The sequence below is a fragment of the Pongo abelii genome, chromosome 1 (genome assembly GCF_028885655.2).
Source record: "Pongo abelii isolate AG06213 chromosome 1, NHGRI_mPonAbe1-v2.0_pri, whole genome shotgun sequence".
In the NCBI taxonomy this organism is placed as follows: domain Eukaryota; kingdom Metazoa; phylum Chordata; class Mammalia; order Primates; family Hominidae; genus Pongo; species Pongo abelii.
The window spans coordinates 25,682,768-25,706,321 of record NC_071985.2 but is presented as its reverse complement, the minus strand read 5'-3'; the positions used below and the strand labels follow the sequence as shown (position 1 = coordinate 25,706,321).

Genomic DNA, 23,554 nt, shown 5'->3' with positions numbered 1-23,554 from the left:
GGCGGAGGTTGCAGTGAGCTGAGATCGTGCCACTGCACTCCAGCCTAGGCGACACAGTGAGACTTCATCTCCAAAAAAAAAAAGACGATACTACCTTAGTTGCCAGCAATTGTTGCTGGGCTTCAATCTGTTGCTGCTGGCGAGATGCCATTTCCTGAAGTTCAGCAAGAGTCAGATCCATCCTAGGACTATTAACCTACAAGTAAAAACACAAATAAACACAATCCCAGCTTACTATAAAACTACCACAGAGATTCCGCCCTCAAAGGTCTATGTAAAAGCTTCATCTGAACCAACTATGACAAAATTATTTAGCGATTTTTCTTTCATAATATCAAGCAGACCATTAATTCTTATATTAATACTCACCACATTGACTTTTTAAGATGTAAAACATACTAATATACAATAATCTTTTATTTTAAGTTGTAAGTTTAAAATTAAATAGTTTCGACAGTCGGACATAAATGGAACAATTCAGAACTACCTCGTTCTGTAATTTATATTACAACAGAAGTGTTTGATCATATTAAACATGGTATTGAGGCACTGGCAGCAAACCTAGAATTTAGTCATTGGAATATCATTTAAAAATACATTAGCACTAAAAAATTCAAGACACACTGGGTCATCAGAAACAAAGCAAGGACATCCACTCTCACAACATCTATTCAACATTGTCCTAGAGGTTCTAGCCAATGCAATAAAACAAGAAAGAGAAATAAACAGCATCCAGATTGGTAAGAAAGAAGTTCAACTGCCTTCACAGACAATAGAATCATCTATGAAGAAAATGCTATGGAATCTACAAAAAAGCTACCAGATAAATAGGTTACATAGCAAGACTGCACGATTAAAAAAAAAAAAAATCAATATGCAAAAGTCAAGTGCATTTCAATATATTAGAAACAATTAGAAATTTAAAATTTTTACATTTAAATACCATTTATAGTATCACAAATATGAAATACTTAGGGATAAATTTAATAAATAGGTAAGATGTATATACTAAAATCTCAAAAACTGCTGAAAGAAAATGCAAATAAATGGAGAGTTACACCATGTTCATGAATTGGAGGCTCAATACTGTCAAGACAGCAATTATTCTCAAATTGATTCAACAAAATCTCAACTGAAATCCAAACAGGTATTTTTGTAAAAATTGATGTTGATTCTAAAATTCATATGGAAGTACAAGGCATCTAGAATAGCCAAAATAACTCTGAAAAGAATCAAGCTGGAAAACTTACACTACGTGACTTCAAGACTTATAAAAGTTCCAGTGACCAATGCATATGGTATTGACATCAAAATAGACAAGTAGATCAATCAAACAGAATAGAGAGTATAAAAATAGCCCCACATACATAAGGCAACTGATTTTAGACAAAGGTGCAAAAGCAACTGAGTGGAAAAAGAATAATCTTTCCAATAAATACTGCTTATACAATTAGATATTCATATTAAAAAGATAAACTTCAGGGCCGGGCACAGTGGCTCACGCCTGTAATCCCAGCACTTTGGGAGGCCGAGGCGGGTGGATCACCTGAGGTCAAGAGTTCGAGACCAGCCTGACCAATATGGTGAAACCCCATCTCTACTAAAAATACAAAAACTAGCTGGGCATGGTGGCGGGCGCCTATAATCCCAGCTTCTCAGGAGGCTGAGGCAGGAGAATCACTTGAACCTAGGAGGTGGAGGTTGCAGTGAGCCGAGATCGTGCCATTGCACTCCAGCCTAGGCGACAGAGTGAGACTCTGTATCCAAAAAAAAAAAAAATGAACTTTGATTCTCACACCATATGCAAACATTAACTCAATAGGGATCACAGATTTAGAGATAAAACTGCAAACTACAAAACTTCCAAAAGAAAACAAAGGAAAAAAAAATCTCTATGACCCTGGGTTGGGCAAAGAGTTCTTAGATACAACACTAAAAGTATGCTCCATTAAAAAAAAAAAAAAATTGGATCCAGACTATTAGAACTTTCAAACTTGGTAAGAGAGCAAAAAACTGGGCAAAAGATTTGAACAAATAATTTCACCAAAGAAGAAACACAGAGAGCAAATAAGCACATGAAAAGATGTCCAAAATCATTAGTCATTAGAGAAATACAAATTAAAACCACAATGCAATACCACCACACACATATTTTAATGGCTAAAACGAAAAAGACTGACCATACCAAACTTTGGCAAGGATGTGGAAACAGTAAAACTCTGGTGGGCAAGTAAAATATGATCGCTTTGGAAACACTTGGCAGCTTTTTAAAAATATATATATAAAGATATAATATATCTCTTTAATAGAGACACAGTCTCACTTTGTTGCCCAGGCTAGCCTCAAACTTCTGGCTTCAAGTCATCCTCGTGCCTCAGCCTCTAGTTGGTGGAGGAGGAGATACATTGTGTCCATATGCACTAAAACAATGGCTAAGATCATTTTCATCATCTGCATATCATCCTTTCATCACTGTAAGATAATTATTAAATCAAAGAAAAGCCCAGGCGCCATGGCTAACGTCTGTAACTCCAGCACTTTGGGAGGCAGAGGTGGGTGGATCACTTGAGGTCAGGAGTTCGAAACCAACCTGGCCAACATGGTGAAACCCCGACTCTACTAAAAATACAAAAATTAGCTGGGTGTGGTCGCAGGCACCTGTAATCCCAGCTACTCGGGAGGCTGAGGCAGGAGAAATCGCTTGAACCCAGGAGGTGAAGGTTGCAGTGAGCCGAGATCACGCCACTGCACTCCAGCCTGGGCAACAGAATGTGACTTCATCCCAGAAAACAATAAAATAAAATAAAAATAAAAATAAGTAAATCAAAGAAAAGAAAAAGAAGAATCTGAAGAAAGACATAGTAGGAGAAAATGGTCCTTAAGATCATCTGAATTCTACTATAAATGTACTGATGATTGGAGAAAGGTAATTTAGCTAATCCCTAATGGCACTAAAAATAGTGACCGCTGAAAAGAAATGTCTTCAAAATATACCAAAGATGCATGCTCAAATTCATATGCAATAGCAAGAGTATAAATATATAATTTTCCTTTTTTTTGAGACAGAGTGTCACTCTTGTTGCCCAGGCTGGAGTGCCATGGCACAACCTAGGCTCACTGTAATCTCTGCCTCCCGGGTTCAAGAGATTCTCCTGCCTAAGCCTCCTGAGTAGCTGGGATTACAGGCATGTACTACTACACCCGGCTAATTCTGTATTTTTAGTGGGGATGGGGTTTCTCCATGTTGGTCAGGCTGGTCTTGAACTGACCTCAGGTGAGTCACCCACCTCAGCCTCCCAAAGTGCTGGGATAACAGGCGTGAGCCACCGCACCCGGCCAATTTTGCATTTTTAATAAAGTGATGATTGCAACAAATAAAATCACCAAATAAGAAATACTTCCTCAAACTTGCTCAGCATTTATTTTGTCTGAATTTGTGTCACATTAAACATACAACTTCTTCCAATAGTCAGCCATATACAGATCATTAAAACTAATAGTTTCTATGAAACAAATTTAAAATAACCTTTAAAAACCAGCCATCCTTAGCCCATTGAATAACAAAGTAATAATGAATAAGATTTAAAGTTAAAAAATATGTTTCACTGTGGTATATATGCAATGGATAAAAACAACAACTTACACCATTCTCCTTTCTTCGATATTCACCAGGAACTTTTACACCATTTCTTTTTAAACTTGGATCCTGAGATCTTGGTCCACTCACTAAGGACAAAATTCAAAAACTATGCATTAACACTAGAGTTGACAGATATTTTAAGAACCAGTTCATTTCTGAGTTCTGTCATTACTGTTGTTTGATATTTTAAGTTGAATGTATTCTTAAAACAAAATATTTTCTAATAGCAATGGACCTAAGGTCTCATAACTCAGTGTGTTTTGCAAAATTAATTTCATGGAACAGTGAATACTCAGCACTACTAAATATCACATGCCACCTATTCATTAGGAAAGCTGTCTGATTCACATACCAAAGGAGGAAAAATTAACAAACGTAATGTACTTCTGACTATGAGTAATTCATACCATTTGCTTATAGTTGCTCTTCCTAGTCATCTATTTAGCTACTCAGTAGTTAAATAAAGAAAAGCTTCACTGAAATAGTTGAAAATTACATCAATGCATCCTTGTACTCGCTAACAATATTTTTAACTTATTATGAGAAGAAAGCACTTAAAAAAAAGGAACAAGTAGTATCTTAATTATTTGGTTTATTGCAGACATTTTGTGGTAATTTGTAAGTACTATGAAGTACTTCCACATTTATTTAAGCAAAATATTTGTTTAAGTTGGTGAAGGTACTATCCAGAAACACTATATATTCTGCTTTTTTGGGTAAAAAGAATTTTTAAAGCCAAAATACATGGGTCTTTCAGTACCACTTAATGTATCATAAAAGAAAACGTCTTAATTTAAACTAATACATTATAAGAAGCAAATAATACCAACAGAAAATTTTAAAAATACATTAAATTAAGCTCATACCTGTACTTCCCAGAAATTAAAAAATTATCAAATTACCTCCCAAGAAACTTAAGTTAAATGTCTATTATAACTGTCAGGAATCTTAGCACAAATTCCCATTGCTAATAAAAAAATAAATAAACATGTCTACTCAGAGCCAAGTATCACACTTGCACCTAATTCTAATACAATCAGCTTTTATTTTTAAAATGCAGCTCAATTATCTGACAAAATAGCTCAGGTAATCTGCCACAATATTTCTGTAAGAAAAAAAACTTCTATAATTTCAGAATAATTGCTTTCTTTGCTGTCTTAAAGAGAGAGCACTTAACTAGTTCCTCCTTTGTATAATCAGTTACCTAATTAAAGTAAGAAGCAAGAGCCTTAAACATAATTTCATATACATTCAGGGTCACAGGTCCTAATTGAATTGGAAAAAGAATATGGTGACAGTCTCCTAATCCTTAAGCGAGAGGTCTAGACCAAAAACAGTAAGTTAACACCTTAATAAAGGAGACTGAAAAACAATCCTGTTTTATCCCAATTTCAACACTATGTGGCACTGGTGTTTTGTCACAACGTGAAAACAGCTCCTTTATCTTCAGATTATATTTCTCACATTACTGACACTGAAACTGCATATTGCACTATTGAGAGACTATTTAATAATTTATCCGGTACTATACAGCAAGATATTTGAACAGGTAGATGAATGGGTAAAATTCAACTAATTAGAAGAGTGCATGTGATGTAAATAGAGAACAACAACAAAAAAATAAGATGCAAATGCCAATATAAAACTACAAAAGAAAAAAAGCCTACAGAAAAAAATCCATGTTTACTTAAAATAAAATTACAGACATCAGTGATACTGAAAGGCAACCAGGTAGCTTGGCTGAGGTGATTCAGGTTCCACTCCTGGCTCTGCCTCTAGGTGTGTGGCCTCTGACAAGTCACTTAACCCCTAAGTATCAGCATTTCTCATCTGTAGGGTAGAAGGGGCCAAACTAAGTCAATTCTGCCCCTCAGCTAACCCATACTCTAAATTTAATCATTCCTAATGGTCAGGTACCATATAGACACTTGCATTAATGTAACAGTTAGTTAATAAAACTGAACTTTTTTTTTGGAGACGGAGTCTCGCTCTGTCGCCCAGGCTGGAGTGCAAATGGTGTGATCTCGGCTCACTGCAACATCCGCCTCCCGGGTTCAAGCAATTCTTCCACTTCAGCCTCCCAAGTAGCTGGGATTACAGACGCCCAGCTAATTTTTGTTTTTTGTTGTTGTTGTTGTTTTCGTTTTTTCAGATAAGTCTTGCTCTGTCGCCAGGCTGGAGTGCAGTGGCGCCATCTCGGCTCACTGCAACCTCCAACTCCCTGATTCAAGCGATTCTCCCGCCTCAGCCTCCCGAGTAGCTGGGATCACAGGCACGTGCCACCACACCCAGCTAATTTTTGTATTTTTAGTAGAGACGGGGTTTCACCATGTTGGCCAGGATGGTCTGTCTCCATCTCCTGACCTCGTGATCCTCCCGCCTTGGCCTCCCAAAGTGCTGGGATTACAGGCATGAGCCACCATACCCGGCCTAATTTTTGTATTTTTAGTAGAGACAGAGTTTCATCATGTTGGCCAGGCTGGTCTCAAACTCCTGATCTAAGGTGATCCACCCACCTCAGCCTCCCAAAGTGCTGGGATTACAGGCATGAGCCACCACACTCAGCCAAAATTGAGCTTTTATAATGTCCAATAATCCTGCTCGTTCTCCCACATCCTACAAGACTGCTGGGTCACAGGGATGGCTGTGTCCCCAGTGTCTACTGCTGCTTCCCACCCACACTCTCTCTCCACCCTCCCCCTACAGTCATCTATAAACTCTGGTCACAATCCCTGGTCACTAACGATGTGACCAATTGACTCCCTTGTTCTCTCCACCTCCACATCCTGCCTTCATTCTGGATGACGTTACCGCCCAAATGCTAGCCTCTCAGTTCTAGCTTTCTCGTCTCCACTCTAATTCAGCCTCATTTCAGGGCCCCACCTGGGACCACAACACTAGAAGCCCTCTACCTCCAAAATTTTCAATTCAAACCTTCTGTTTTTTGACCACTATTTCCTTTCAATCTCAGGCGTCTCACTCATTTCCTCTCACACCTGTTCTTTCATCTAACTGAGACTCACAGCCTCTTAACTCTGTCTACTCTTTCACCACAGCCCCTCCTGTCTTCACTTCTTCCCCACCCAGCTGAGGTATCACCTTGCCAATACCCTCTTCTCCCCTGTCCCACTGACCTCCCATTGAATTTGTCTAGAAACCTTGGGTTTTCTAGATAATTGCCTAGAAAGAATTTGTCTGGACACCTTTGTTTTCTTCTCTTCTTACAACCCACCTGGGCTGTAGACCACCACTGGAGAAAAATCATGTATGGTCTCATGGTCTCTAATCTCAACTGGCCTCAATGGTTCCCAGCAGTCTGGCTTCCCTAGTAAGCCCTCTCTCCTAATCTCCAAAACAGCTCCAGCTTCCCACCCACCTCCATCATCACTCCTACCTCAGAGAAAACAAATGTTTTTAGATGAGAAATCCCTCAATTTACTCCCACAAAATGCACAAATTTAGCCACATCTGCCACAGTTTTATTTCTGTCCTGTTATTATGGAAGAGGGATCCTTCCTCTTGTCTAAGAGGACTTTCTGCCTCAGGGCTGTGGAAGGACCTATCAGGCACCCTGCCTAACAAGTATTTCCTTTCTTATAGTTTCAACCCCCTGCTCTAATGACTCCTTCCCACCTGCATTAAACAACTATAGTCAAACTTCTCCCCTCGACAGCCTATCTCCACTGTTTCCACTTCCTAACCTCTCCTTCACCTCTCAAATTACCTGGCTTCTCATCATGTGCCACCTACTACTCCCAGCACAAAATAAAAGCTTAAATATCTGTCACAATTCACAGAGCACTACCTACCAATGTCCCTGCCAGGGGGGCGTTCATGACGAAGGAAGAAGCGAACTTCGTTCCTCTGACTTCCAAATCGTTGAAGAACATCAAACATTCGCTCATTATCCGCAACTGGACGTTCTAAAGCAAATGAGTAGAAACCACATTATTTTCAGGTAAAAGAAAGATAAACATATGATTCACCATCTATCCTTCATGCAAATTATACATTATGGATACAGCAAATGCTTAGTATCTCAGGTAAATTTTTTTCATTAAAACATGTCTTAGAAAATGAAGTAACACAGATTTTCCACACCCACAGAGTCAAGCCAGGATGGAATACTACAAAGGGCAATGCATCTCGGCCAGCTGTCGGGGAGCTCAGCAGTCTAAATCCAGTGGGCTCCGCGCTGGCCACAGGCGCACCATTTAACTTCTGTGGTTCCAAAAGTTTCTGTAAAATCTATATTAGATCAGATAGTCCCTTCTAACACTAATGTTCATGATTCTCCGAATATACAAAGAAAATATTAAAAAGCAACTTTCTAAATAGCCTAGTCTTTTTTTTTAAATTGTAGTTTTCAATACAGGCTATTTTTAAATTATAATTTTACAAACAATATTTTAAAAAATCAGACCCATCCATTTCCAAATAAAAGTCTATTTACTGTTGTAAAATGTATCTATATTTGCCCCTCTTCCAGTGAGAATACCAGTGTCAGAATTTTTCTGGAAACAAAAAGAAGGGCACACCTAAATACCTAGTAAAAATAGAAGCTTCAGGAGAAACAATATATCTCAAGCAGTCCTAAAAAAATCTTCCAATCTCAAGGGATCTGGATATAAAAACGAGACACACTGTTTGAGGAGGCAATTGCTTAAAATCAATGAAACTCCAGTAATGTCAACATAATTTTTAAATATAAGAATGTTGAAATACCCTAAGAAAACTCAACACATTTATCAGTAATCAAGGACAATATCTCAACACCTTAAATAAACATGGGCAGAGAACAGAGCAGGCAAGCATTCACCAGCCAATTTGGTGAACCAACCCTGAACTTAATCTGCTTGGCTGCAACAAAACGCAGTTCTGGTTCTACTTCCAGTAACATAACATACTGAGTTGACATAGATAATCCCCTTTTATAAACCACACATATTCTAAGCCCTCCCCCAAAAAGGATACACCATAGTTAGAGAGAAACACCTCCAAAAGAAATTCTGAGTAGCCCTTCCACCCACCCCTACAAAATACACACACACAAGCTGTACTCAAAACAAGTAAAATCTCCAGGTTCCAGGAGCAAAGAGAGAACTCAAAGGAAGTAAAGTAGCTTGCTGTCCACGCTGGACTGCCCCAGAAGGATATGGACTTTCTCACAAGCTCTAGGCTAACATCCCGATGGCCCTGTGATGGCAGAAGATCAGGCATAGGCCTGCATAAGCTGAAACAGACACTTCAAAGGCTCTCAAAGCTCCCTACTAACACTCGTGTGCCAACCACACCTACGGTCATGCACTGCATGTTGACAGTGGTCCCATAAGATTGTAAGGCCATATTTTTACTGTACCTTTTCCTATGTTTAAATATGTTTAGATACACAAATACGTACCACTGTGTTACAACTGCCTACAGTATTCAATACAGTAACATGCTGTACAGGTTTGTAGCCTAGGAGCAAAAGGCTGTATACCATATAGCCTAGGTGTGTAGTAGGCTATACCATCTAAATTTGTGTAAGTACGCTCTATGATGTTCACACAACAACAAAATCACCTAATGACAAATTTCTCGGCACATATCACCATTATTGACACATGACTGCATCTCCTTGACAGGGCATTCCTGCCTATGTGACTCTGAACATGCCATTCCTATCATTCATCATCCCCCCCAGCACCCTTTTCTCCTGCAAATGAAACACATCTATTACTGCAACTATCACATTGTATTATAAATGTCTGTGGATACTTGTTTCTCTTTGTGCCCCATAAGATACCTGAAGGCAACTTTCATCTCTGTATCACTCTCAATCAAGTGCAGTCCCTAGCATATAACAGGCATCCGAGAAATATTCACTAAGCAAATACACGAGTGGGTAGTGAGGAAATGCAAAAGGAAAGAAGACAGGAGAGGAGACGAAAGGCTTAACACTTAGAGAATAAAGTAATAGGGGAATACATTTACACCTTTGGAATAAGAAATTATTTTTTTTAATAACACACAAATAGGCCTGAGATCCTGAATGGTTTTTAAATGCCTACAAATCAAAAGTGAAGGGAAAAAGTCAGAGTAGACATGAGCAAAGGATATAAAGAAACAATTTCAAAAACCAAAAAGCCAAATGGCCAATGAACAAATGAAAAAACAGGCAACCACATCTGAAATCAGAAATATGCAAATTTAAACAAAAGTCAGGTTTTCAGCTATCAGTTTAGTAAAAGTTAAAATATTATAACTTGATGAGGAATACATCTAGAAATAACTGGAAAGGGTATGAACTGATATAACCTTTGCAGAAGAAAATCTGACAATATATATTACATTTTCAAACGTGTGAACCTTTATGTTAATGTGGTTCATGATAGTATAACCTTTTTACTACCTATGGGTATCCCATAACATCATGTTCTATATCTTAAATATACACATTAAAAAAAAAAAAAAAGCGTGGCCTGGCCAGGCACAGTGGCTCACGCCTGTAATCCCAACACTTTGGAAGGATGAGGCTGGAGGATCACTTAAGCCCAGGAGTTCAAGACCAGCCTAGGCAACATAGCAAAACCCCATCTTTACAAAAAATACAAAAATTAGCTGGGTGTGGTGGCACATTCCTGTAGTCCCAACTACTCAGGAGGCTGAGGTGGGAGGATTACTTGAGCCTAGAAGGTCAAGGCTGCAGCAAGCCAAGACTGCATCACACTGCACTCCAGCCTGGGCGACACAGCAAGACTTTGTCTCAATAAAAAAATAAAATATTTCACATCAATTACTGCATGAGGAGGAGGGGGAGGGAAAGAAAGAAAAAGAAAAACAAAATTTTTTTTGAAAATTTAAAAAATGTATGAACTTTTAATCAAAGAATTCCATTTTTGGCATCCACCCCTAGAGAAATGCTTGCATAGGATCAGAAGAGGTTCCTAAAAGGATTTTTACTGCAGCACTTATTAAAACAAGATAATTTATTTAAATGTTTGTAAATAAAGCAATTGTTAGCTCAACTATAGTTTATGCATACTGGGGGAAATTATGTCATCATTTAAAAATAACGTGGTGACTCACGTCTGTAATCCCAGCACTTTGGGAGGCTGAGGCAGGCGGATCACTTGAGGTCAGGAGTTCAAAACCAGCCTGGCCAACATGGTGAAACTCCATCTCTACTAAAAATATAAAAATTAGCTGGGCGTGGTGGTGGGTGCCTGTAGTTCCAGCTACTCAGGGGGCTGAGGCAGCAGAATCACTTGAAGGAGGCAGAGATGGCAGTGAGCCGAGATGGTGCCACTGCACTCCAGCCTGGGCAACAGAGTGAGACTCTGTCTCAAAAAAAAGACATAGATTTACACATACTAATCTGAAAAGAAAAGATCTACAAGCTATGTTGTAAGGTAAAATAGTAAACTGGAGGACACTGATATGTATGCACTGTTTACATAAAGGAAAAATAGAGAAACAACACAAAAATATTTCTACAGTTACTTATAAATGCAGAGAAAAGGTCTGAGAAATTATCTGGCTAAAATCATAAGTGATTACATCAAGAGATCAGGGGAATCGCTTAGGACAGAGACATCCATTCTGTTTATATTATTACCTTTTTTAAAAACTAGAGGCTGAGCGTGGTGGCTCACACCTGTAATCCCAGCACTTTGGGAGGCCGAGGCAGGCGGATCACAAGGTCAGGAGATCAAGACCATCCTGGCCAACATGATGAAACTCTATCTCTACTAAAAATACAAAAAAAATTAGCTGGTGTGGTGGCGCATGCCTGTAATCCCAACTACTCGGAAGGCTGAGGCACGAGAATCACTTGAATCCAGGAGGCGGAAGTTGCAGTGGGCTGAGATCGCGCCACTGCACTTCAGCCTGGTGACACAGCGAGACTCCATCTCAAAAAAAAAAAAAAAGAAAAGAAAAAGAAAAAAATCTAGAACACATATCGGTGTTATCATTAAAAAAAAATTTTCTTTTTTTTGACACAGAATCTTGCTGTCACCCAGGCTGGAGTGGAGTGGAGTTGCACGATCTCGGCTCATGGCAACCTCTGCCTCCTGAGTTCAAGGGATTCTCCTGCCTCAGCCTCCCCAGTAGATGGGATTACAGGTGCCCCCCATCATGCCTGGCTAATTTTTGTATTTTACTTTAGTAGAGGTGGGGTTTCACCATGTTGGCCAGGCTGGTCTCAAACTCCTAAACTCAGGTGATCAACCCTCCTTGGCCTCCCAAAGTGCTGGGATTATAGGAGTGAGCCACCGTGTCCGGCCAAAAATTTTTTTAATTAAAAAGTTGTGCCGGGCGCAGTGGCTCACACCTGTAATCCCAGCACTTTGGGAGGCCGAGGTGGTGGATCACCTGAGGTAGGGAGATCAAGACCAGCCTGACCAACATGGAGAAAGCCCGTCTCTACTAAAAATACAAAATTAGCTGGGCATGGTGGTGTATGCCTGTAATCCCCAGCTACTCGGGAGGCTGAAGCAGGAGAATTGCTTGAACCCAGGAGGTGGAGGTTGCAGTGAGCCAAGATCGCGCCATTGCACTCCAGCCTGGGCAACAAGACCGAAACTCCGTCTCAAAAAAAAAAAAAAGTTGTAAGAAAAAAAATCCTTTACATGTCATCATCACATAGTAAAGGTTATTAAATTCAAGTGAGCAAGAGGAATAAGTGGGATCAAAAGTGTCAAGGAATAGAGTACAGCCCTGGCAAAGATAGAACAGTTCTTCCTCTATGAAAATGAGAAGAAAATGGAGACACACAGAGGGAATCTGAGGTACAGAGTAAGAAAACTGAGGGGCCGGGCGCAGTGGCTCACACCTGTAATCCCAGCACTTTGGGAGGCCGAGGCGGGTGGATCACGAGGTCAGGAGATCGAGACCATCCTGGCTAACATGGTGAAACCCCGTCTCTACTAAAAATCAAAAAATTAGCCGGGCATGGTGGCAGGTGCCTGTAGTACCAGCTACTCAGGAGGCTGAGGCAGGAGAATGGCGTGAACCTCGGAGGCAGAGCTTTCAGTGAGCCAAGATCGTGCCACTGCACTCCAGCCTGCGCGACAGAGAGAGACTCTGTCTCAAAAAAAAAAAAAAAAAAGAAAACTGAGGAAGCACACAATGGATGGTTTCAATTATCTCAGTAAAGAATAAAGCAAGGTAATTTGCTGAATGCAAGGAGGTTACCAGGAGCAGCTAGAAGTTCATTTCCTCATTCTGTAAATATTTCTACAGCATCTACTAGGTACAAGGCACTCCCCTTGAGCTGGGGATACAGCAGTGAACAAGATAAACAAGGTCTCTACCCTTAAATAGTTTACATTCTAGTGCATATGTTTGGGGCTATCAGGATAAAAGGAGCAATAAACTAATAAACACACACAAAGTCAGGATGACGGGCCTTCTGCAGAGGATTACATCAGGATGATGTAACTGAGAACTAACTTCATGGCTACTTTTGGCAGGGTGCTCAGCAAAAGCCTCTCCAAGGAGATTAACATTTTAGCTGCAATCCAGAAGGAACCAGCAATGACAATATCTGGAGACAGAGCAATACAAACAGTGGGAATGGCTATCACCAATGACTCTAAGGTGGGAATGAGCTTAGCATATTTGAGAAATATTTTAAAAGCTGCAGGAAGAAGCAGAGAAGAAAATGGTACCAGATAAGAGCAAAGACAAAGAATCTACAGAACTTCACAACCTAATATTAAAAGTTTGGATTTTATTCTAAGTGGAGGAGAAGTCGCTAGTTTTAAGCAGGAAAGTGAAATTATCTAATTTTCATTTTCAAAAGATCCCTTGGGCTTCTTCATGTGATTGTTCTAATCTGGTTCCTATGTAAACAGAAAAGAAAGTAATTCGGAGACTGCAGAAGACCTTCTAGAACATCCAACTGTAGAAAAGTCAACCAAAGATGAATAAAAGGACTTGCCTGAAAAGAAGTGGGGGCTCAGCTGAAGTTAGCTATCATGAATGGCATGCACTCATTTAACACAGTGTGTGACTTGCTCTGGGGATATCTGGCATCCCCAGAGGTGAAAAAGGAAACCAGCAGGAGTTCACCCAGCCTGTGTAAGAACAAGGCAGAAATGATGAAAAATTACTCCCACATCTACCAACTCCTATGGAGCCAAAAAGAAACCAGGCTATCCCATTTTAGAGCTCCAAAGAACCATACAGAGGGATTGATTTCAAGGCTTACAATAATGCCCACGAGTTCACCACTGCTGTCTGCCACTACAGTTCCTCAACACTGAGTAGCTTCCTCTAAAAACCTACAGAAATTGAGAGAGGGCAAACCAGTTAGGATGCCTCAAATTTCTAATTAAGTAAAGCTTACACATACAAAGACACTGCTGAGCACCATCCACTGGACCACAACATCCCAGATGACCTTTTATATTTTATATTGTAGTGTCGCCATTTTATTGGAGCAAAAGAAAACAGAAAAAGACTTCATGTATCATACCAAAGCTGGATCAGGAACACTATTTCTGCCGGACGTGCTATTCTCCAGTTTCTCCCCGGAGAAACATGAGCATTCACATAGTGCCACGTCTACAAACCAACATTAATAGAAGACAGAAGAACTAAAGCACGAGGCTGTCAGCGTCTCTCACCAGAGCCACACCACACTTCAGCCAAATGGCAATCACTCTCGCCGGGTTCTTTGCACAGATCCACCACGTCTCTGCATATTGTTTCTGGAGTAACTGGAACTTCTGTGAAGTGCTGCTCATTGTTACTGAGATACACGGTAAGAAACATCTAAAAATTTAAGAGAGAAACACACGGTTACTGGTACTGTCTGCCTAATGTGGTATTCACCTTAAATTCCTTTCTCCAAACAAAATCTCAGTTGGAAGTGCAAATGTACAACAGAACAGTCTGGCTGTCACCCGGCCAAAGGTGAGGTGTGGACTGGGTGTTGAGGGAGACCTGGAGCCCAGCCCCTACCATGGGCAGTAGTTGTAGAACCCTTGGTGACCCTGGAATACAGTCACATCAGTTCAAATTAAATCTGTTTTTGCCAGTTTCATTCATGTTGTTTGCCAAATATTTATATATGCTGGACCCATACTACAAATATATCTTCCTGTCAATCGTGTAAAGGTTGATGCGACCACCTCATCCATATATACTTATTTATGCACAGTCTCTTTTTTGGAAGGACACGTAAGAATGTAACATGCTGCTTCTGAAGTGGAAGGGGGATGGGAACAGAGCTTGTGGGGCGGCTCTGTATAAACCTAATCTTTATATAATGTACATATATTACCTATTCAAAAAAATTGTACTTTTTTTTTTTTTTTGGAGACAGAGTCTCACTCCATCTCCCAGGCTGGAGCACAGTGGCATGATCTCGGCTCACTGCAACATCCGCCTCCCGAATTCAAGTGATTTTCCTGTCTCAGCCTCCCAAGTAGCTGGGATTACAGGTGCATGCCATACCACACCACACCACGCCATGCCACATCCGGCTAATTTTTGTGTTTTTAGTAGAGACGGGGTTTCATTATGTTGGCCAGGCTGGTTTCAAACTCCTGACTTCAGGTGATCCACCCACCTCGGCCTCCCAAAGTGCTGGGATTACAGGCGTGAGCCACTGCGCCCGGCCAAAAAATTGTATTTCTAAAATGTTTTAAGCAAATTAAATACCTACTTTGAAGTATAAGATTTCATTAACAAAGTATAAGTAGAAATGAGTAGCTGTTATGTTAACACCTACCTGACCTTGTATATAAACACTGAGACCAACAGAAGGTTTACATTTAAAACTCACTAATAGGCTGGGTGTAGTGGCCTACACCTGTAATCCTAACACTTTGGGAGGCCAAGGCGGGAAGATCATGTGAGTCCAGGAGTTTAAGACCAGTCTGGGCAACGAAGCAACACTCCATTTCTACCAAAAATTAAAGGAAAATCAGCCAGGCATGGTGGCACATGCCTGTGGTCCCTGCTACTTGGAAGGCTGAGTGGGGAAGACTGCTCGAGCCCAGGAGGTCGCAGCTGTAGTGAGAAGTGACTGCACCACTGCACTCCAGCCTGGGTAAGACCCTGACTCAAAAAAAAAAACCTAACAATCTTGACAATCTTTCTCCTAGTAAAAAAAGACACTGTATCTTAGAAACACTGCTACTAAAGAATTAAATTTTTCACACCTATTAAATTACAAAAAAAAAAAAATCTTGTTAATTTCCAATGCTGAAGAAACTAAGTGAAACAGGAAACAAGTTTTTGACAGTGATGCAAATTAGTAAGGCTCTATGTTTATTCAATTCAGTGAGTAACTCCATGCAAGTCAGTATGTATCAGGATTAAAAAATAATAATTTGAAAGCATTACCTCACAGTGAGAATACATCCTGTGAAAATAATTCCAATCAAAGAAAGAGAATGCATAACCTATGGAACATAAACTTGAGGGACAAGTTTAGTCTTTTAAAATCATTAATGAAACTATGCTGAGCATTGGGAAAAGTTTGGGTTTTAAGACTGCAAAAAAGCAAAATAAGTAGGATATACCCTATGACCACAATGACATGAGGACATCACACAGCAATTGGAGGGCCTACCAACGGTCACACAACTCCCCTTCCACCTTAAATGTCTCTGCCCATTACCCCCAAATGGAGAAAGCTGCATTAAGACGTTGTTTGCGAAAAGGCAGCACCTGATTAGGGATGATGATGGAAACTGGCTAAGACATCAGACTCGGTGCGTCAAGATTTGGTCAGAGAAAGAGGAGATATACATGAGAGAAAGAGTGGACCCTTGCACTCAAGCCAGTCCAAGCCTCCACATTCTGCAACCAAAGCTGTTAACTCACATGAACAGGTATAACAGAGGGTGATCCAGAAAAATTAAAATAGTGAACACTGTTGAAACAATTTTTTAATGGAAAAAAAAAGTCTACCACTGTAGACTTTCCCAGTATGAGCTCAGAAGCTTTCAAGCTAACTATCTCAGGTTTTTCACATTTTGACTACATAAAGGTACATAGTTCTAGAGTTCAACTTAGCCAACAAGGCAGCACTCAAAATCATTACACAAAAATCATAAAGGCTTGACTAAATCATTGAAAAAATAACAAAGATTAACAAAGCACAGAATTACACTCGTCTGCTGCTCCCAAAGTATACAGCATATTCAGTGATGGAGACAAATAATGTACACTTTAGCATTAAATACTCCCTCTCCATACTCCCTACCGATGCAAAAACTTGCTTTGAAGTTTATCACTTCGAAAATAGTAACTTTTCACTGTAAATATGAGGCGTAGAGGTGTTAAGTTACAGAAATACTGGAAATACAGAGTATATGCTAAACACACACCTTATCAACAAATAAAAGCCTATTATGTAAGATAGCACCTTACCTCTGTAAACTTCATCTTTCAGACACATTATCTCAGAAACTTACATCAACTCTCAGATAAACAGCAGGTGTTATTTTCTCTTTATAAATGAAGAAAAAGACTCAGATAAGTGATCTATTTGCCTACTGAAATGAGAAGGGTACAATTCTGTTTTTCTGATCTATCCTCTATTCTTTAACCTGTCCTTTATAGAAAGAAAATATTAGGAAATGCTCCATTTAACCACAGTTACCCACACTTTAACAGAGATCTGATCTTTTACTTTCTGGAAAACCAACAGCTTCATTTATTTAAAAGTATAATTAAAAATAAGAATGATGACAGATGTGTTCTATTTATGGTTACTTTTCCCACAGGTTTAACACTGGTATGAACAGTAAGTGTAAGAGTTGACCCCATTTCTACCTGTCATGTATGGAGATTAGCTCTGCGGTGATTTTAGTAATTGTACTGCAGTCCGCGATGCTGGGCCAGGAACACGCTATTTTTGTCGATTCCCAGGCAGGAGATCTAGTTCAAACTCCAGATTTCTTCACAATTAGTTAGACTACCTTAGGCAAGTAATGTCACCTCTCTGAAACTCAGCATCCTCATCTTCAAAATGAGTCTTTAAGTTCCCCAATAGCTACACATTTACCTATGTAACAAACCTGCACATCCTGCACCTGTATCCCGGAACTTAAAATTAATTTTTTTTTTAAAAAGTTCCCTAAGAGCTACTATTTATTTAGTAAATGTTTACTAGGTACCAGAGTAAGAGTCAACATTTTTACAGCAGCCTACAAGGTCTGCTGTAGTCATGATCTGGCCCCTATTTCCTTCTAATCCCCCCTCACTCTGTGCTCTATCAGCGTCCTCTTTGCTGTTCATCAAACACACCAGGCATGTTCCCATGTGAGAGCCTCTGTACTTGCTGTTCCTCTATTTGGAATGACCTTCTTTGTATGCCAGCGTAACTCTCCCTTCCTCATCTCCGTCACGCCTTTACTCACATGTCATCCTCTCAGTGAAGCCTTACCTAGGAACCCTACCTAGAATTCCAACACCAAACACACACACACACACACACACACACACACACACACACCCTAGCCCATTCTTCTGCTTTATTTCCCTCCTTAGCACAGTCACTAACATGTCATATGTTATATTTATTTAACTCATTTTTATTATCTGCCTTTCCTACTAGAAAGTAAACTCCATATAGTCAAAGGTTTTGTCTTTCTTCAGTGTTGTATACTCAGCGCCTAGAACTGTGCCTGGTATGTAACAAGTACACACTAAGTATTAAATCCTGCAAAGTGATTGCATTTTACAGATGAAAACACTGAAGCACAGAGGGATTTAAGTAACTCACCCAGGTCACACAGCTATTAAGTGGCAAAACCAAGATTGAGCCCCTTCCTCGAGAGCACACAGGTAAAGACTCTCCTGAATCTGGACCACACAGTGCCAAGTGTGTCACTGCCTCTAGTTCTGTCTTTTAGAGCAACATTTTGCCCACAATCCATCATCTCACCTCTGATTTATTTTCATGGTCAGTTTTGTTTCAGGTACTGCTAAACGGTATGGCATGTAGCATGTAGCACAGCTATATACTCTCAAATGAGAGAGTATGTTGTCCTCTCATATCTTCAGCTTACATCCTGCTACCATCATTCTACTTCTGTTTCAACATTATTTTCATTCATTATTTACAGATCATCTGCCATATGATCTCTGTTCTAATGTAGAAATAATCTTTACTAAACAGCTAATACTACAGACAGTACAAACTTCAAAGAGAGAGAAAGAAAGCTGTGAGAAGGACACAGCCAGCCCATAGGAAGGAAGTCAAAAAAATAAACACCACAACCTGGCTCCTTCCCTCTCATGTCCACCCACTACTCCCCACTGGACAAACCCAACTACCTACCAGATGGCAAGGGAAGCGGTTGATGCAGTTTAGAGAAGTCAACTTCCTAAGGCACAAAGCAGGGTGGAGGAAGGTGAAAAGTCAATGCAGAGGGGCAAAAAAAAAGACACTCAGCACAGGAGCCCTCCTCTCCGTACTATGCAGTCAAGAGGACCCTTGAGCAACCGAGCAACTATCTAAAGGAAGTGAGGACACAGCCCAGCTAAGGTCTGGGAGAAGAATGTGCCAACCAGAGGCAACACATTTAAAGCCCTCGAGAAGGAAACAAGTTTGTCACACTTGCACAAGAGTAAGGTCACCGCAGAGGGAGCAAGAGGAAAGGGTTAATTCAAGGAGGCAAGCAAAAGCCAGATCATGCATGTCTTTATAGGCTGGAGGTTCCCAAACTTTGGTGTGGACAGAGGGTTGTTATTAAACACAGATTGCTGGGCTCCACCCCCAAGAATTCCTAAATCAATAGATCTAGGTTGGAGACTGAAAATTCTGCATTTCTAACAAGCCCTCAGGTGATGTTGATACTGCTGGTCTAGAAACCACGTCCTGAGAATCACTATCTAAGGCGAGGGCAAGGACTGTGGATTTTAATCTAAAAGCCCACTGGAGGCAATCGTTAAAGTCAGAAAGTAGATCAGTGGGTGTCAGGAGCTGTGGGAAGGGCAAATGGGAAGTGACTGCTAATAGGTACAGGGCTACTTTTTGGGGTGATGAAAATATTCTGGAATTAGTGGTGATAATTACACAACATTGTGAATACATTAAATACCACTGAATTGCGTATTTCAAAATGATTAGTTTTATGGTATGTGAAGTATATCTCAATTTTTAAAAGTAAGAGGTTACTGGAGGATTTTGAACGGGGTAGCTATTTATGCCCTTAAAAAAAATCACTGTGTGAACAAACTACAGGAGGACAGGCATGTCCAATTAAGAGGTAAATGCCACACACGAAATGAGATACGATGGTAGCACAGACTGCAAATTAATAGCAAAGGTGGTGAAAATGGCTGGATTTGGGTTATTATTTGAAGATAGAGCCAGTAAGACTCGCTTGGTGGACAGAATGTGGGATTTGAAAGTAGAGAGAAATTAAGAGTGACTCTGGATCTGCTACCTAAGCACTAGGTACAAAGTGAGGAAGGAGGAACAGGTTGGGAAAGGCCTGCAGGATGAGGCCTCTATATTAAATATGAGACACCTATGGAACATTCAAACAGAGGCATGAGGAGGCCGTCTAATATGCAAGTTTGACTGAGATGAGAAAGCAAGAGATGAGCATGCAGAGGCATTTAAAGCCTAAGCCTGGATGAGAGCAGCTAGGGCCAGCTAGAGAGGAAAGAACGCTGAGGACTGTGTCCTAAGCTAATCAAGCAACCTCCAGAGGTCCCACGGAGGACAAGGATCCAGCAGAGAAGCCTGAGAAAGAGCCACCAAAAAAAAGACAGGAAGAAGTTCAGAAGAGTGCGGGACACCAGAAACCAAGCAAAGAAAGTGTGTGAGGGAGGAAGATGAAAAGTGTACAATCAGATTTGGCAAGATGGAGGCTGCTGACTGCCTTGACCAGCACTGAGTCATGGGGATAAGGGCCTGGCTGGAAGAGGCTCTATAGAGAACCTGAGGGAAGGAAGCAGAGGCACAGTACAGACAACTAGTTCTTCCAGTGTGTTCTGCCCTAACCCAAGACAGAGAAAACGGAGCCATCTAGGGAAGGAGACACAGGGTAAAAGGACTGTTTTGTTTTTATCTCAAGATGAGAGTTTTTATAGATCATTTTAATTGATGGGAATGACCTAGTTGAGAGGGAAAATGGTGTTGATAGGAAACTAACTATAGACCTAAGTATATCCTCAAGTTATAAAGTTATAAAAGTTTATATCCTCAAGTTATAAAGTTATAAAGGTTATTTTTTTCCAATATGTATCAATTCCCTTTTCCTTCCTTTACCTGGAAGAGGAACAAAAAAATAAGAAAAATAATCGAAAGAGAGGCTGGTTTCACTAACCTATCATGTTAACATGAGAAAATGCAGGCAGGCACACATGTTCTTTTTATTGCTACCGTCCTTTTATCTTTGTTTTACAAATTTATTGTATTACAAAATGATAAAAGAATTATTCAAGAAGTAATTGAATTTTCTGTCTAACAAAAAACCAAAATGAATTCACTTCTGTTTCATTTTGGTGAAGCAGTTTTTATCAGCATGTTGAAAATTTTACTTAGAAAAGAAATTTTAGGCTACTCTATCAACTAAGTCCTTCAGAAAACAATTCTGGCCTAGAATCCACCATTTTTAAAGATAAAAAATAAAATTGTTAAATCTAAGAAGTTTCCTGCATCTGATACCAAAATATGTTTGAAGGCAATAAACAAAAAATGAAACTTTTTATTAAAAATATTTCAGTTATACATGTTTGTTTTGTTATAAAACAGTGCTCACTGTACCCTATTATGCATACACATCTACAGAAAAAAGGCACAGAAAAAAGCCTGAAACTATATTCACCAAATTAACAGTAGTTATGCCCTGGTGGTGGGATGACTAAGTGAATTTTTAGGAACTTATCTACGCTTCAATTTTCTAGAATGTACCACGTGCACAATAAAACTGATTTTTTAAGCAATCAATGATGAAAATAACCATATACCATTTTTATTCATACACACTGTGCCTTCCCTGGATCCTTACTGTGAGATATGGAAGGCAAATATCTGTTGAGAGTGTTTTTCTTGGGTCACTATCTTGCCTCAAATTTAGTCAGGAATGATTAAAAACAAGCAATTAAGAAACACATCTTAAAAGTCCACTATATTAGAATGGAATATTATTCAGCCATCAAAAGGAATGAGGTACTGATACACGCTACCGCACGGATAAACCTTGAAACATTACGCTAAGTGATAGAAGCCAGACATGAAAGACCACATAGCATATAATTCCACTTATATGAAATGTCTAGAATATGCAAATCCATAAAGACAAAAAGTTGATGAATAATTGCCACGGGCTGAGGAAGGCGGAATAGGGAGTAACTGATAAAGGCATGGGGTTTCTTTCTCGGGTGATGAAAATGTTCTGTAATTAGTGGTGATAGCAGCACAACCTTGTGAATATACTAAAAGCCACTGAATTGTACATTTTATATGGGTGAATTTTATGGTATGTGAATATATCACTTTAAAAAAAAAAAAGAGCCCACTGTATACTTAGTATGTGAGAGATACAAAAATCTCAGGCCGGGCATGGTGGCTCACACCTATAATCCCAGCACTTTGGCAGGCAGAGGCAGGGGAATCACTTGAGCCCAGGAATTTGAGAGCAGACCATCCGGGGCAACACGGCAAAACCCTGTCTCTACAAAAAATACAAAAAATTAGCCAAGAGTGGTAGGTATACCTATAGTCCAAGCTACCCAGGAAGCTGAGGTGGGGGGGATCACCTGAGTCCAGGAGATCACTGCATGCCAGTCTGGGCATCAGAGTGAGACCCTGTCTCAAAAGCTATACATATATATAAAAGAGAACAATTCAGTACTCTATTACATGAATGAGAATGTGGGTAAAATGGAAATTCAGAAATGAAAAGGATGATTATGAACTGAGGTAGATGAGGTTTCAGCAAACAGGCATAAATAGTAAGCATAAAGAAATAATGTTTTTAAATTATCTGTCATAACTTTACTTCCAAAATGCCTTCTCCTGACACTATAGGTTCTTTAAATACCATATTCTCAAGAATGCAAGATGACTTCATTAGCTCCTTTCCCATAAGGAACCAAGCAAAATAGGGTTCCCTAGAGTTAAGGCCTCTGGGAAGCTGTTGTGAGAAATCTGACTATTCTCATTGAATCAAGTTATAAATGTGTTCCTACCAACTTTTGAGGTAAATTGTTTTTATCATAAAGAGTGCAGCAATAATCAGGTCAAAAAAAAAAAAAAAAAAACAGCTGTTACCGATTTACCCATACTACAAGGACAGCAAATTGCTGGGACATCTGAAAAGGCTCGTGACATCTTGCTTACTTGGTAACAGAGTACAGTTTTTCTTCCCCAGGTAGAAAAAGTGTGTATTAGATCAGCCCTTCTTGGTGACCACATACACATTAAAATGTTAACTTCCTTTGAACTTAGAAATCAGGAACATCATTTTTTATAGCAGGAACCACAAAGAGAAGACATTAATCAATAAACAATAAACTCTAAAGCATATTTAAGAGCAGAAGATATAAATGGCAGATCCCACAAGACAATACAAATATGAAGACATGCAGGGAAATAAATATTAATTAAAACAATGAGGTACCACTTAACAGCTACAGGTTGAGTATCCCCTACCTGAAACGCTTGGGACCAGAAGTGTCTCATATTTCAGAATTTTTTCAGATTTTAGAATATATGGATAAGCAGTTGAGCACCCCTAATCCAAATATCCAAAATCCAAAACGCACCAATGTGCATTTCCTTTGAGCATCACGTAGGCACTCAGAAAGTTTTCAATTTTGGAGCATTTCAGATTTCAGATTTTTGGATTAAGGATGCTCAACCTGTATTAAATTGTCTTCAATTAAAAGATCCAACATAGATGAGGTTGTACAAAAGTTATTTACTCAAAGATACGATGGTAGTACTAT

The 23,554-nt window shown here is 39.6% G+C and overlaps 1 protein-coding gene across 2 annotated transcripts in view; it reads right to left on the bottom strand.

The window, feature by feature from the left end:
* The window catches only part of TP53BP2 (tumor protein p53 binding protein 2), a 65,814-nt gene that overhangs the window by 26,728 nt on the left and 15,532 nt on the right, over positions 1 to 23,554 (bottom strand). The window contains exons 2-5 of one of the 2 annotated variants that reach the window (XM_009237347.4): positions 14,257 to 14,404; positions 7,450 to 7,563; positions 3,644 to 3,726; positions 95 to 196 (exon numbers count right to left, since the gene is read on the bottom strand). In XM_009237347.4, coding sequence (XP_009235622.1) covers positions 95 to 196; positions 3,644 to 3,726; positions 7,450 to 7,563; positions 14,257 to 14,404 — 447 coding nt within the window. The remainder of the gene's footprint in view (positions 1 to 94; positions 197 to 3,643; positions 3,727 to 7,449; positions 7,564 to 14,256; positions 14,405 to 23,554) is intronic. The other variant, XM_054545962.2, reaches the window with a different exon arrangement.